General features: G+C 39.6%; 1 protein-coding gene and 1 long non-coding RNA gene across 2 annotated transcripts in view; one reads left to right on the top strand and one right to left on the bottom strand.

Annotated features, from left to right (window-relative positions):
- Window positions 1-12,485, top strand: part of LOC309676103 — a 112,693-nt gene extending 100,208 nt beyond the window's left edge. Inside the window, exon 4 of the long non-coding RNA XR_014269565.1 lies at window positions 12,451-12,485. This is a non-coding gene — a long non-coding RNA (uncharacterized lncRNA). The remainder of the gene's footprint in view (window positions 1-12,450) is intronic.
- ALDH1A2 (aldehyde dehydrogenase 1 family member A2) overlaps window positions 1-15,812 on the bottom strand; it is a 57,549-nt gene that overhangs the window by 20,354 nt on the left and 21,383 nt on the right. The window contains exons 2-7 of the mRNA XM_082488572.1: window positions 12,782-12,886; window positions 12,449-12,589; window positions 10,704-10,833; window positions 4,884-4,945; window positions 2,008-2,136; window positions 1,762-1,875 (exon numbers count right to left, since the gene is read on the bottom strand). Coding sequence (XP_082344698.1) covers window positions 1,762-1,875; window positions 2,008-2,136; window positions 4,884-4,945; window positions 10,704-10,833; window positions 12,449-12,589; window positions 12,782-12,886 — 681 coding nt within the window. The remainder of the gene's footprint in view (window positions 1-1,761; window positions 1,876-2,007; window positions 2,137-4,883; window positions 4,946-10,703; window positions 10,834-12,448; window positions 12,590-12,781; window positions 12,887-15,812) is intronic.

Below are 15,812 nucleotides of genomic sequence, written 5' to 3'. Positions count from 1 at the left end.
CTGCATTAAAACACTCCATCTGTTCTTGCTTTAGGTTCTTAGAGAATTGCTTTTTCATCTCTGTAATGCTTTTCACTTCCTATTAGTAAGGCTTTTAAAGGTAGGCACTGAGTTAGTATAAAACCCACAGCTTTTGAGTTTAAATGCCTATTAAAACTAAAGCTGTCTGGAACTACGATAAAAATTTATTTTGGCTACAAAAGACAACTTTGAAACCTAAGCCATCTGTATTTTTCCTCCTCCAAACAGTGCAACTTCCTGTATAATAGAATATTTATCTTAAACAGAGACCACATATCTTTATGAAAACAATTGTTTCAACTTAATTTATGGGGGGTAATCAGCTCATATTAAGGTTTTGGGTATTGCAGAATGCTAATATAAATTGGTTATGTGAGATGTAATGACTAGAGTAATTCCACAGAATAATCTGAAATCTGATGTTGCCATGGACTTAGGATGTAACCTGTGTGTATTATAACCTAAAATTGCCATAAAAAAATCACGTACAGGCATACAGTAATTCCAAAACCACTGAGTGTGTGCAAATTAGGCATATGACTGCAGCTACATTTTACTGGTAATTTAGGCTCATGTATGGTGACTTCCAAACTCGATTACAGGCTAATTCCACCAGGATAATTTATATGAAATAACTGAGCTGGTCTCTGCAATCCCTGGGCCCACCAGGGAGATGATACACACACGTATCTAGTAGGGCTGCTTGGTTAGTGAATTTATCAACTCAAATCAAAAACAAATTGACTCACTGTGAAGAGCAGTATCCCTGGGATGCATAAAGCCTCTCACTGCCACGAGTGGGAGTCAAACATATCAAAGACAGACTGGATCCCTGGGGTTTAGCTCCCTCCATACAATAGTTTGTCAGATTTTGAATTGAAAAGGGCTGGGTTTAGCACTCTCTAAATATAACCAGCCCTGCAACTCCCACTGAGATTCCTTTCTGTCTGCCTTCAGACGATGAGATAAGGCCCCTTCTTCTGTGACTTCAGTCTGGAGTACCTCTATCATCCTCACCCCAACCCTGATAACAGCCGGCTTTGCACATATTTGAGAGCAAGGCACGATCTGAGTTTTGAGCTATTCACTACTCTTTCTGTAGATGATGGCCTTCGTCTTCAGACTGAACCTCCTCTGTAACACCTGCATCATAGACTCATAGTAAGACATTTTGGCATCTCGGACACAACTGACTCCCTTCATCTTCTGGCCAGCTTCCTTCCATCATTTTGGGAGCAGATGCCTCGGACAATCTCCTTTTCTCCCCGCATTCCTTCCTTTTTAGACCTCCTCCTCCTCCTCAATATACTTGAATGCAGCATCGAAGTTGAAGTCCATTTGCCCCAATTTGCCCCCTTCCTCTCCCCTTTTCCCCAAGTATGCCAAGATACACAAACTATGGATGCTAAAGCAGCATTTGTGTGTGCTGTTATATACACGGGATGTTCTGCCTACTTGCATGTGATTCACATCCTCATAAGCCCACAGGAAATCCCAGCAATATTTTTCCAGGCGTATCTCCTGCGCTGAGGTGCCGAGCACAGCAGGGGCTGGAGGAAGGGAGCCATTTCGGCTTTGGAAGTACTGCGGTACATAAGTTTAGCTGGGAAGGACAGACCACTGTTATTTAGATGTAGCTCTTTTACTCAGTGACAGTGAGAAATGTGGCATGAGGACTTAATACTATCTCCCTAAGTATTTATTCACATTTTACAGTAACATATGCGTGAATCCTCTTACCTCAGTGGATCCAGTAAAAGCAATTTTATCAATGCCAACATGAGATGCTATGGCTGCACCAACAATCGGACCAAATCCTGGCAAAATATTGATAACTCCTGGTGGAAAGCCAGCCTGTCAAAATAGGAATGGATGAAGTGAGGCATGATTTATGAAAACTGACAGAGCACATTAAACCAGGCATGTGCTGGTAGTTCCTTCCCCACAAGGAGAGACAGAGACATTACTCCTGTCAATTATTCTTACCTCCTTGATGAGGGCTCCCATATAGAGAGCGCTGAGTGGTGTTTGTTCTGCTGGTTTAATAACTACTGTATTGCCACAGCACAGAGCTGGAGCAATCTTCCATGCAAACATCAGCAGGGGGAAGTTCCACTGTAGGAAAAATAAAAGTTGATAGATGGAAAAATATTGCAGTGGTGTTTTGTTTTCAAGATGTCAAGCTGCTACCTCACTTATTTCTCAGACTGATCCTCAACATAAATCTTGCCCAGCACAAAGCAAGGATTTTTTTTAATTACTGCCATTAAGAAAGTGACAACAGTGACCTTTTAGTTCTTTCTCTCCTGTTCAAAGAAATACAGCCCCACCCACAGTCTTCATAAAAGAATCTTCTGTTATCTGTTAATTTTTTTAGTCACAATTTTTTATTTCATTTACTGTTTTGCAATTGGCACTTCTAATTCCCCCATGACAAATAGTTCTTGCTTCTGATACATTTGGAAAGAACTGTTTGTTCATGCTGAAGCATTTCTGGATGTAAATTTCCTATGCCTGAATACATCTTAAGACATAAAGTTTTTACTCAAAATTTTATCATCCTTAATTAACGGGATTACAATAAAAAAACCCAACCATAAATGTCAATGCTCGGTCAAAGCATTTAATTTTCTTGAAAACTTCTCACTGAGCAATTTATATGGAAGACATTAACAGTAAAAAACAAGTTGAGAAACACTCTTTGCTGATATGAAATTTTATATCATCATTAATTTCAACTTCATTTAACTGCAGCAACAGATGTAGTGAATTATATTAGTTTGATGCAAAAACAAGTTGTGGATAAAGATAAGAATAACAAGTGTTTCTGCATCAAGGCCTGACCCTAACAGGTTAAGTGGTTAGTCCTGCTGATTTCAGTGGAAATGCCAGAGTAATAAAATAACTGCGTTTGCACAATCACTCTTATAAATGCATATAATAATCTCCTTTGGAAAGAAAATAGAAAATATCAGTCACAGAGAGTCTCCCACTGGCCGGAACATATTATTGCCTGATGCGTATCAGCTGCCACTCTCTTGGACATCTCTCTAGGCCCTGGCTAGCTTGAAAAAATACACAACTGTCTTTCCTTCACCGAACACCCAATTTTTTACTCCCTCCGTTGTTTATAAACTCTGGAGACAAAGTGATGTTTTAATTCCATCTCTGGTATATAAACCTGGGAGGGGAGCTATAGGCCCAACAGTGTGCTGACAGCCTGCACTTCTAATGGTATGGCAAGGAGAGCTCTGCCGAGTTTTATAGGGTAGTATATAGCCCTGTTTACGCTACAAAGCTGGCAAAGAGCAGATGTTGTGATGGAAGCTAGGACGTGAACGAGGATGAGGAGTTTAGTGTTAGGTTTGCTGTTTAATTTTATTTTTGCAATAACATATTTGCTAGTGTAATGGCTAAGTGCATGCAGCGGCCAAGGGGCTGTACTCGGTGACTGGTAGCTGTGGAGGAAATATGTAACAGGTTAGCAACACTGTTGGAACAGATCCGTATGATAGCCACATTGAAGTTTTGGAGGACAAACCTCGGGGAAGAATGAACAAGTATGGTAGATGGCTGGGAACCCTGAACAAAGAGTTTTACAAATCTAAACTAAATAAATCCTGCTTTTGGCATGATCTGCAGCCCGTGGCCAAGTTTCTTCAATAGGTCTGTCAGTTAAGCTCAGTGAGACAAGACTAAGAGATGTCCAGCAGCTTTGGGGTTAAAAGTTGGGGTTGTCATTTTGCAAATGCATATCCATGTGCTTGGCTGAAGAATGAGGACAGAGCTGTGGCGTCGTTCATTCATAAGGACCACTCGCGAGTCAAGTTAGGAGATTGTGTAGGTGTTTGCAGGACTGATGTAGGTACAGAGACTCTGAGTCGTTTGCATGTTTCTCTGAGTTTCTATGGAGTGCCAAACACAATAGCCACCCCTTAACAAAGACATGAAATACCAACAAATATAAATAGGGAAAAAGGGCTTAACATTGTTAAAGTAATCTTTTCTGGCTGCTCCTCTTTTAATGGAATTGCTGCACATTGCTGTTCAGTGGTTTTGTGGTTAAAATGAACAAAATAAAAAACAACATCAACAGAAATTTCAGAGAATGTCCTGATTAGTTCCCCAGTGCTTTGTCAAGGAAAAAAAGCTTCTACACAATGTTTTAATAGCTATATGTGAGCCTCCCATTGAAATTTCTGCCAAAGCCTGTTAGCTGGTCCTTCTGAAAAAGTTAGCTTCTCAGTGTAATTCCCATGCAGCGTTCAGCAAGAGTATATTAAGGATGTATATTGGGGTGTAAGGGGAGTATTAGATTTGATGAAATGCCGTGTTTCTCTCTCATAACAAATAAAACAAACATTTCATGTCTTTTATTAGCTACACAATGTTAATTGTCATGATATGTCTCCTGGAGTTTCCTTTTCTCCTCCAGCTTTGTAAAAGAAATAGCAGGAAAGAATGGAATTAAAATGCATCACATTCTCCCAGGAACTGAGGAGCCTGTTAAATCACAGTAAAAACTAAATAAATAAAAAGACTACCACAGCAAAGCATCAATTTTCCATAAGTTGTGTGAACATCCATAACCACTGACAGCATATTAACACTGTGTTTTGCTTTGCTTGTTTTAATCATGAGAATTCTATGACTTGAGAACTTAACTCCTAATAACAGAGCCTAAACCCTATTAGCATGTTCAAATAAGCATTTGCAGGGAGGCTGTTAAAGATATGTCAACAATATGAGCTCAGCTTTTTTCGTAATGGAAAACACGCATAGCTGAGGACCATGTTTTATGTGTCTTTAAAGAGAGCTGGTTCAAATGAAAATAAATACAAAGCACTAGTAGAGATACTCACAGGGATGATCTGTCCACACACTCCGATGGGTTCGTGTCTTGTAAACGTAAAATAATCTCCATCTGAAACAGATGAGCACGGTTACTCTCAAGTGCAGTTTGACTTGGCAGAACAAAAAAAAAAAATAGAGGGGGAAAAAAGCTCTAAGGATCAGCCTTTGATGACAGTAAAAGAAATAAAGAAGTCATGGAAATGTTTTTTCATGAGCCAGCATGGGATACCTAGGTTCAGGAGCAACCTAATTGTTCTTTCATTAGAACAAAGGAAGCAGGCATCCTTTCAGAAAGTAACCTGCTTTGTTCCTTGGGAAAGAGGACAAGCTGTACCGCAGAAAAAAGGGCAGCAGCAAGGAAGCCACTTACTGGCCTCTGCTGATTTCAGGGTGAGAGAAGTGAAGGAAGAGTCACAATGGCAATTTCCTGAAAGGCGTGACTGGAACACAGCGATACAAAGGTATATATACAACACTAAGGAGAACACCGGAGTCATCTTATAGCCATGCTCTGATAGCTGACTTGCAGAACAAGGCCTGTATCAGAACTGGCCTCAAGCTAAATAGGCAGTCAATTTAAGTTGACAGGGAAAAGTTGGATGCAACTAGAAAACAAGACAACAGGGAATAAGAAAAGTTTCCACAAACCTTTTGGGCAAGGTAGAGGTGAATAAATAAATGAAGGGACCAAGTCACTGGAAACTTGGGCTTTTCTCACTGGACTTTTGACAGAAATAAGAATAGGGACTAAGAGCGATCCTAACAACAAAGATGCAGGAAAAGTAGTTTGCATGTTCACAAGCGGCAGGCGTGGATGGTATGAGGCTAAAGTGAACAACTTAATTAGCTCTTTGATCTGGTAATTATTTTCAAAGTCGTGATGAACAAAAATGGCAAAAAAATCCAGGAGTGAGAGGTATTGTTAGTTAAAGTGAGTGCTATGCTAGATCTGCAGTCCCTAACTAAAGCACTGTTGAGTTCAGGGCAGCCTGAGTCAGGTCATGAAATAAACAGATCTGCGATTTGGGGTCAGGCCTGTGGTCTGTGGGAACCTTTCACATGGACTGGCCTGCTCAGAGTGGCCGGCCTCTGTGCTGGCTCGCTTTGCACAGCTGGTATAAGGGACTGTCATGGGGGTTGATGGAGTTCACGCTCTTTCACAAAGCTGCACGGTTGTTGCTGCTTCAGCACTTGCTGGTGGTCTGGGAGGACATGCTGAGGTTGTACATGCTGTGATACGATGTAGGTTTCTTCCCAATTGATAAAGAGCAGGAAAATGACCTCTGTGTGAGGACTGGTTAAGGTTTTGTCTAACTATCAGCTTTGTTAGTGTGCTTGGCCTGCAGCTGCGCAAAGTAGATTTACAGCACTTTTGTACCCAAACTGAGTATTGTAGCTGTATAAACTAGCCCAGGCTCAAACCACCTCTGAATTCAGGTCAAATGTTTTCCAGTGAGGCTACAGCTGAGGGAAGGGCTACGCTGAAGGCATGAGCTCAGTGTGCCCCTTGGCCACCGGGGACCATGTGTCACCCATGTGCTTGGTCATCTAGAAAAACTTGAATCTCTTTACTTAGAAAAATAATTTCAACTAAGTATGTGAGAATGATGAAAAGGTTACCTAGGCTCAATCACAGGAGGTGATTTACCAGGACAGGAAATGTTCAGACAGAGGAAGGGAGTAAGAGGAGGAGAGATTACAGTGCTTTTGCTCCCATTGTCACTGTCCAACGCCGCAGTATGTGCTTTCCTTTACGTGGTGTGAGGGCATGCGGGCAGCTGTGGCCTCTAGCCCATTCAGTCCGGAGCTGCAGCCAGCCTTGTTCAATACTGGGGAAAGACGTAACTTCATAACAGAGAGTACATTTTGGGAACCTGCTGCAACGTCCTGTACTATACATGTGGTAACAATAAATGGGTCAATCCATAAAGCTTCCTGGGCTTAAGTAAATGCTTCAACTTGAATTTGAATAGAAATAACTTATTTTCAGGCTTGCTTATTTCTGTACATCTACTTTACAGGATTTGCTCAGTAGAAACCTGAGCTAGAGTAGCTAATACATCAGCTGAGGGCCTGATACAGAATAATTATGAGAAAGGTAACAATAGCCTGCAACCAAGAACAAAGGACAGAATAGAGGAACTAAGGGAGCGAGGGAGAGAGAGAGGAGATTCACATAGGAAAAAGAGGAAGAAAATAGTTGATCAGTTGGTTTGCTCTGCATTGATGAAATGTCATTGCACCATATTGATCTTCTAGATGTTTAACAACTTCCCAGTGGAGATAAGAATATTTGTTTCACAAATTGAGATGATCAGTTTGATTTTCTAGGTTATCTTTCACAGATGCTAGCAGTAGTTCACAGACCATAAGAAGAATCATCAGACCAGACAGATGTAAAGTAGGAGTCAAAATACAGAGAATTATATACAGGCAAAGCTGTCTAAGTGCTCAAGAGGCACATAGGGGAGTCAGCTAAAAATACCAGCTTGTACTTGGTAGTACTGTGAGAGGTGGATTCTCAGCCAGAAGGATGGTGACAACATAACAGTAACACAGTTACATTAGCAGTGTCTGACTTTAGATTGTCACTGCATAATCATTGCCACATGTCTGCTTGCTTCATAACATAAAGTTATAGATAACCTGAACCTGCTTGCCAAGTCAGACAAATGGTGGTTAATTCTACCGAATGTAGGCAGAACGTTCTTTCTGCAGAGCAATATCTCCCATGCAGAATTGCTTGCCCTGCTTTCTTCCACTAGACTCTAGACAGCTGCCCTTTTTGACACCTACTTCCAAAGTTCATCATCCACAGACTTACTGTTAAGATGGGATTTTTGAGGTTGCTTTCTAACAATATCTTTGTGAACAGACGTGACTTGAAGTTATTCAGAAGCTTCAGATGCCTCTGGACAGGCCAAAGTTGTATCTGAGCCACCTTGTCCATAATGTAAAATAAGCTGTTACCATGGCAAAATAACTCAAGATTGATTAAGTGAATCACTTTTTGTGAAGAGTGAGCATAGAAGGTTCCCCTGTGCTCAGAAATTAAATAGTAGACTTTTAAAACATTTTAGAGTTTTAGATTAGTTTACACAAGTTATGCTAATGACACATTCTAAGATGCTCTTGCTTTTGATTGTTAATCTTACCCTTCTACTAGCTGTCAGCAAGAAGAACATTGCCTGAGAGGGATCTGACAGTCTGATCCCATATCCAATCTAAAAATTTGTCTTAAAAGTTTTTTGTAATATTCTCAACTGATGTAAACTGGGATTCTTCAGTCCTCGCTGATAGTAGCAGAGCCAGATCAATTTGCAGCTGCTTAGCAGCTGGCCTGAAGTTTTTTATTTTTTAATCAGAAAGAAAGCACCATTTATCCAGGGATCTCACTTTGGGACAGCAATACCTTCCACAGATGTGTTTGCTCAGATTTCCATCAGGAGTCTCCCTCCCAGATATTTTATTTGCATAACAATCATAATACAGTCACATGTCTCATATAGCAGGACACAGCAAACAAGTGGGTCAGGAGAGCCGAGGTGGTTCTTTAAGCTGTTTCATATCATATCATATCATATATCATATCGTATCTTATCAATCTTGATTTAAAGATACATTTTTGCTTGCATTCAGTTTATTAGTTTAATAGTTTTTAGTGTAGCCACATTCTGTTTTAATTTAAATCAAGGCTGTACATACACATGGCAGCAAGCAAAGGGCTGGCTGAAGGTTTTAGCAGCTCTGAGACCAAAAGGAATGTGACTGCAAAATGCACTGTTCTTCTTCTACTTGTCTATCACTTGCTTATTTTTATTTTAGAGAAAAAGAAAACCTCAACAGAAACATATGAAAGATTGGGAGGTTTCAGATTTATTAGCCCACTGAACAGAAAGAGATGGAGATTTAATAGGGCTTTTATTCTGTTTTTTTTTGTCTTGTTTGGTTTCCTTTGATGAGCTGATGGTAAGTGAATGTAAAGAGCAGCATTGATTAACACTGGCCTTGCTCTAAAATAGCTTTACGAGAATGACAAATTTATGGTGTGAAACTAGAGGAATACAGAAGAGTGTTAAACCAAGAGGAAGAACTAATTGATACCCTGAAAATCGGCGATTCTACACTACTGATAACTGTATTTGTTAGCACTAAAGTCTGCATTTAGGAAAGCCTGCTGAAAATGTGTCTTCCTCTCCCCCAGTGTAGCCCACCTCACTGAAAAAAAACAGGGTTTTCACCCGTGGATACACTACTTGAGTACAAGAATAAGCAGAGAATATTTATTCTCCTTAACCTGTCAATGCCTTTTGGTGACTGACCTACATTCATGTGTATCTGCGGGGCTAACGAGTGGAAGGAGGCATTCACTCACCAGGAAGAAAGGAATTAGGGAACAGGAAATTTGCTGAATATATGAATTTATGGTGTACTCTGCAATTTTGCATGTTTAAATGTGAAGTGCAAGCAGCAAAATCAGGATTTATGAATCTCAGCCTAAATGACTGTGGAAATCTTCAAGAGTCCTTACAGGAGAGTCTACACCTGAGATATTAATATTGTCATTTCTTTGATGAAAGTATACTAGTGGTGATAAACATCCATTACTACGCACTGCAGTTTTAATAAGTTGAAACACCATGATGAGTAACACTGCAGTAAGAGTTACATGATCTGCTTTCCTCCTCAAAATTTTGCAGCCACATTTTCAATTTATCTGATTGCCTAACTTTGATAGTTTTGTGCTCTGCTGTACAGAGGCAAGCTAGGGTACTGCAGATCGCATGTTACAAAATGTAACTTTATGGAAATATATAAACAACAGCAAAAGTAATTTGCTTGTGAGTGTGCCTTCCTGGTCTCCTTCAGTAAAGTGTAATAAACATGCATGTGCAATGAACAGTGTGCACCATGAAGCCAAAAAGAATCCATAGAATAAATGTTGGTTTTCCTTGCTGTTTTTTCCAAATATTTATTTTATGCAGGTAAAAGATGAATACATTTATCTTAATGACTGCACCTGCATAAAATCATTCTTTGCTATCATGTGCCATTTTATAGCAGTTGGTACATCTATTCCAGACTGTAAATTAATATGTTCGCAACAGAAAATGCAGCCTGTATTTGTTAAACAGCTGGGAGGGAGGAGCAGCAGGAAGAGACTCGTTAAATAAAAATAATGGTAAAGATTTTTTTTTTCTCATCTCTTTAGCAAAAAATAAGAGCAGAATAACTAATTTCCTAGTGCTTATAAAGATGTATATCATATGTACAATATAAAACTCATCCCACTGAATAATTTGAAGAAGCATATATAACAAAATATATCTGATACATATGTAGAGTTCTCTATAGTAACATTATAAGCTCTCTCAAAGTATAAATGAATTTGGATCCAGTGTTAGTCCTAAGTAAAATGATTTGCATAGGCAATAAGAAGATATATATAAACAAGATATATACGTAAGTGTACTGTTTCTTAAACAGATAGCTAACACTATTTTCATGTGTTCCGAAGTATTTTTCAGGCTTATACCACATCCATTTTTATAGGTGTAACAATATTTAAATGTAGGTATCGAGCTGTCTCCTTCTGAGATGGACACATGCCAAAGAAACAAACCAGTCTGTTGGATGTGCATGTAGGGTAGGACAATAGCAGTCATCTATTCCAGCCCTTGCTGACTTTTCAGCATCTGCTTCAGCAACATACTGCACACTATAAGAGCAAAACAAGGTTCTCTTCTACCTTTCACAAAGCTGTAATCTATTAAGCCATTTGGCCATGAGAAGGTTTAGGTGCATACCTGTGCTTTAATCCCCCTTACCTACAGGAATGGTCATTCCGTGGATTTTGTCTGCCCAACCGGCATAATACCTCAGGGTTTTTATGACTCCCTGAAGATCTACATAGAAAGCTTGCAAGAAAGGTTTGCCACTGTTCAGTGATTCCATAGTCTAGAGGACAAAAAAAAGTTATGAGATATAAGCACAGTAGCATTTTTTGACCATTGTACTTAAGTATTCAATGTCTTAACAGCTCTTCAATCATGCCAAAGATTTTACTGAAGACCAACCAGTTATGCCTTGGCATAGTCTTAACCCTCAAGGTTCCGAACAGCTATCTGATCCCCTTTGTTACTTCTTTTTGCAAATATGAATAAAAAGCATTTTCCTTAAAAAAAAAAAAAAAGTGTTTCCTTCTGGAGTATTCTGGAATGACTATGATTTTAAGAACACGTGCGGGTTTATTTGTGTGTGCGTCTGTCTTGTGGGTTTGTGTGCGTATCCACATGCATGTACATGTGCCTGAGTGTATTTTGGACCTCATAGCCACTGTGTTTGGTCCAGATACATAAATGCTAGATTGGTTTCATCAGGAGCCAAGATAAAAATGCCTGTCAAACTAGGTTCTGTTATGTTAATGATAACAGCTGAGAAGGGCCTCCTTGTAACCCCATATTAATGATCTGAATCCATAAAGAGAAGAATGGACATATCCCTCTTTATATAATTGATGTGAATATAAAAATTTCTCTATATGGCTGCCAAGACTCCTGCTGAGGTCTGAGATATCTATACTGTACAGCCAGTTTATTTATTGCCATCAAATAAACAAACTCTCCTCTAGGGAAGCTCATAAATTAACAAGCTAATGTCCTTATGTCCTTATTTTTAAGTTAATATTCCTATTTTAAAAAGTATCTTATAAGCTATCCTCTTAGGGGTTCCTAAGATCATTTAGCAAAAACAATCCAATAAAATATCCTAAGATGCTGAGTAGCTTGACTCATTCTCAATAGCTGTCTAATAGAAATCATTAAGAATGGGCAAAGTACACCCATGTGTAACACACCAACCATCAAATGAGTTTCTATAGAGAAGAATGGAGGCCTAATTCTGCGCTGACTTAAATCCCCAAGAGCAATTAATGGCATTGCCTGCAGTGCAATTCAGCAAAGAACTTGGCTTTAGAAATACAAATCAAATGACAGGCAGAGTAAACTTGATTTGCTGTGCACTTCCTTCTCCCTGTGGCAATTTTACAGTATACACTGGCGGTAAGATGATTTGAGTGTTGACAAAGCTGGAATTAAGATGTTCACCAGCTTAGTTCAAAGCACTTGACATGCGGAAAACAACATTAACAATACCACCGTTTAGATGGCTTCATACGTGAGTGAAATAGTGCAATACCCAGAATTCATGTTACCACTTGAGTGTCAGTAAGCATTTCACCTGCCATCTCATTAATATCTCCACAAATCACTTCACTCAGTCTCCTATTTTTTATTTTAGAAAAGTTACAAGCACGCATAACAGGGATACATGTGTGCACACACCCATTCGTTTGTCTGATGTCCAATTTAAAGCTCATTTGAGTCAGCTGAAAGACTCTTGTTGACTTTTATGAGCTTTGGATCAGGTCTTAAGTAGACAGTCAGCTATCTCAGCCATCAAGCTGGAGTGTAGTTTTCAAATATAATTAATATTAACACATTTATGAACTAATTTGCTTTCAGAATGTAAAACTGACAGGTGATTTGACTGTTGATTTTCATGTGCTACTTACAGCAAGAATTGCCCTGTCTCTTTCGACCAAGTCTGCTAGCTTATCCAAAAGATGGCCTCTTTCCGATGCATCCATTCTCCTCCAGACTGAACCTAGAGAAAAAGCGAGGCGAGCTGCCCTCACGGCTTTGTCCGTATCAACCTGTCAAGAAAGAAGAAAAAACCCAAAGGCACTGAGGTAAATAACATTACCAGGCTTGTGAAATTTGCTGTGGTATGACCTTAGTCACATGATGGGCTTTGGAACTGTGATAAATAACTGTCCAACAGTGCTATTCTGGGCCTGTTGCTTTGATCTGTTTATACATTTCTACCCATTCACAGGACACATTACCTTGTCAGCTTCCTGGATCTCACAGATCTGCTCTCCTGTTGCTGGATTATATACTGGGAATATTCTCCCACTTTCAGAATTTTGCCACTCATTATTGATGAAAATCTAGAAAAGCAAGAAAAGTAATCAGTCCTCCTGCATGAAAAAGCAGTAATGTATGTAACAACAAACTCCTAGGAAAGGCTGCAGATTCGAATACAAAAGAGTTGAAACTTATTTATGCCTGTGAAAAATACAGTTTTCAAGAGTTTGGGCTAAGGGTCAGCTACTGATGTCTTTCTGTATTCTGTGGCAGCATCACTATAAAAGCAACATCAAACTCTAAATAACTTGGTTGAAATTCAAATTAGGTTCAAAAATTGTAACAAATAAACAAACAAACAAAAAGAAATGCCTATATCAGAGAAAAAGCCTTGAAACTGCTGGAGACAAGACAAGGATTTGTAGTAATCATTCAATTCAGTAAGTAAACATTTGGTCACTGATACAACCCAGTCGAGGCTGAATAATCTCAAACATCACAGTTCTTCAATACACACTCAGTTGATTATGGCTACAGTGATGACTTGCAGCACAGAATTAACTTGCTTATCTGCTTGGAACAATGGAAATTGTTAAATTTTCTCAGTGTTGACATCATTTTAATTGTCATGGGCAAACCAAATTTGAATTTTGATGGTGCTGACAACAGCTGTCTTGGGAGAGGTAATGACAAATGAGTTTGTTTAAAGTCGATTTTTACTGGTAGCTGCATACATGCCAGTTATTTTCTTTTGAATGACTTTTGAGAACAGGATGCAATTATTTATTAGCAAATATGAAATGTCACTCTAGGAAAATGACTGAGTGAAAGATTTTCCAGGTATTCAGACTCTTCCTGTCCTTGAAATCTAAGAACTTCATTGTTCAAAAAGTCCAGGCACCGTATGGGTTCCTTGGAGTTCAGGTATAAATGTTCTTTCATTTTATTCCATGAAATACAACTTTAAATGTGTGAGGAGAGGTTCTGGCCTCATTGAAATCAATGGGAGTTTTACCACTGACTTTGTTGGAGGCAGGAGTTCGCCCCTAGATAGAAGGGAAGTTAACGACCATTTTTTACATGAGGGGTTAAGTTGTGTTTATAGAGACAGGGACCTTTCTCTGGTTAAAGCAAAGCAAAGCCCCATACCCCATACAGATCCTATGACAGTGGATGAGTAGAAAGCCAAGGCACCCTTTGAAAGATTCAGGAGTCTCAGTTCCAATCAGAGATACTCGGGTGGTTGAAATTGGCCTATCTTTTTACAGCATGGCTACGGAACAAGAATGAGTGATACATTAAGTATTGGTCCAGTTTCTTCACAGAACCACCACAGACACAGGGACAAAAACCTGTCCCACTGATTAGGCAACTGAACATCGCAAACAACTTGTCCACAGTAGTACTTTGCCACCTCTTTAATCTTGCACTTTCTGCTGTCTTACTACCATGCAATAAAGAAGCTGTTACCTTTGTACTGGTACGTGGCTCAGGTCAGCCAGATGAGCACAGGGAGACAATGGAAGACAGTTCATATGTAAGGACTTTGCTTAAATGCTGTCAGGTTGTTGGTTTCTTTTTTGTTTGTTTTCTTTATAGCAAAGTTTGATGTGGCAAAACCACAACAAAAATTTACATGTTCTTCAAGTGGAAATGAATGGAATGTAATACCTGTCTTTTCTAGTCAAAGGACAGTACGATCAGCTGCTGATTTTTTAGGCTTGGAATAGTACAATGAGGATAGCCGCACCAGCCTGCTAACTAAATAGTTGAAAACTTGCTCTAACTTACATGTTTACAACTTGTCTGATGGCAAAAAAAACCCCAAACCATAAGCATCAAAATGCTGGGCATTTAAGGAAAGATCACCAAAGCTTTAACATATCTGTAAGGAAGGAAGGAAATAAGTAGAGAACTAGTCATAAATTGATGAGAAGAAACTGAGCTGGGAACAACACTATTCTAGCAAAAAAGCAGCCAAGAGAAGATACAATCAGAAAGCTCAAGACGAAGAGTTGAAACACCAAGGGGTACAAAGCGTTCATAAAAGAAAAGAGCATGGTGAGGACACCAGTGTGCCCGTGCATTTTAAAGAAAGCAAAGAAACTGTATGCTCATATTTGCACATGAAGGCAAAGATGTGTCTGTAGAGTCTTCTGTTACCAGACATGAGCTTGCTCATCCTATTCTGCAAGCCAAATGGAAGCCATGTTCTTCTCAGCAGGGCTTATTAGCTCAGGCTGAGTGCCACACTAACTGCAGTGACACAGCTTCTGGTTCAGAGCTGACTCATGTTCAGCTGACTCAGGCAGAAGGAACCTGTGCCTGCCTGGAAAAGACCCTGGTGATGTAACAACTGTGCATAGAAACCAACAATTAGATGTGCTTTGCTTTTATGGATGTGTTTCCGTTGTGTTTCCTCATCTTCCCTGTGCCTCTAGCCTCAGCCACTTTGTTGTGCACCCTTCCATCCATTTCAGAGTCTATCCATTCTTTACTTCCCCCCCTTTTTGTTTTGGTTTTCAGAGGTAGCTGAACCCAGGACCTACCGCACCATTACCCATCTATCACTTTCTTTGCACACTGTATTTATCTTGAACCTGTTCATGTCCTTGGACTGTAAGCTCCTCAGACCGTGGGTGGTGTTTACACTGCTCTGCAAACCAAAGCATTGGTCCCCATCAGGACATTTTGGAACTAACCCAGCCAAAATAAGATAATGAAAGAATCGCCAGTACAATCTCTAGTGACTAACACCATAAGCCAAAATCCTCCAGTGTATCATTGTCACTTTTTAGACTCTAAGTGAAACAAAGAAACTCTGAGATCTGTGACCTGTGTGGAAGAAGGATTTTACTGTCACCCTTTCCATTGAGTTCAGTGGAGTTAATGCCATGCCCAAAGTCTGTGGGGGTGTGCTGAGGAGGAAGGGGAAGGGAGAAAAGCTTGCAGCTTCAGGAACAGATGGCCAAAGGAAATGTAAGGATGTTTGTTTAAGGTTACAGTATG

The sequence above is a fragment of the Vanellus vanellus genome (assembly GCF_965231255.1).
Source record: "Vanellus vanellus genome assembly, chromosome: 11".
Lineage (NCBI taxonomy): Eukaryota > Metazoa > Chordata > Aves > Charadriiformes > Charadriidae > Vanellus > Vanellus vanellus.
Note: the sequence above shows the minus strand (reverse complement) of the source record. Positions and strands in the feature narration are given on the sequence as shown.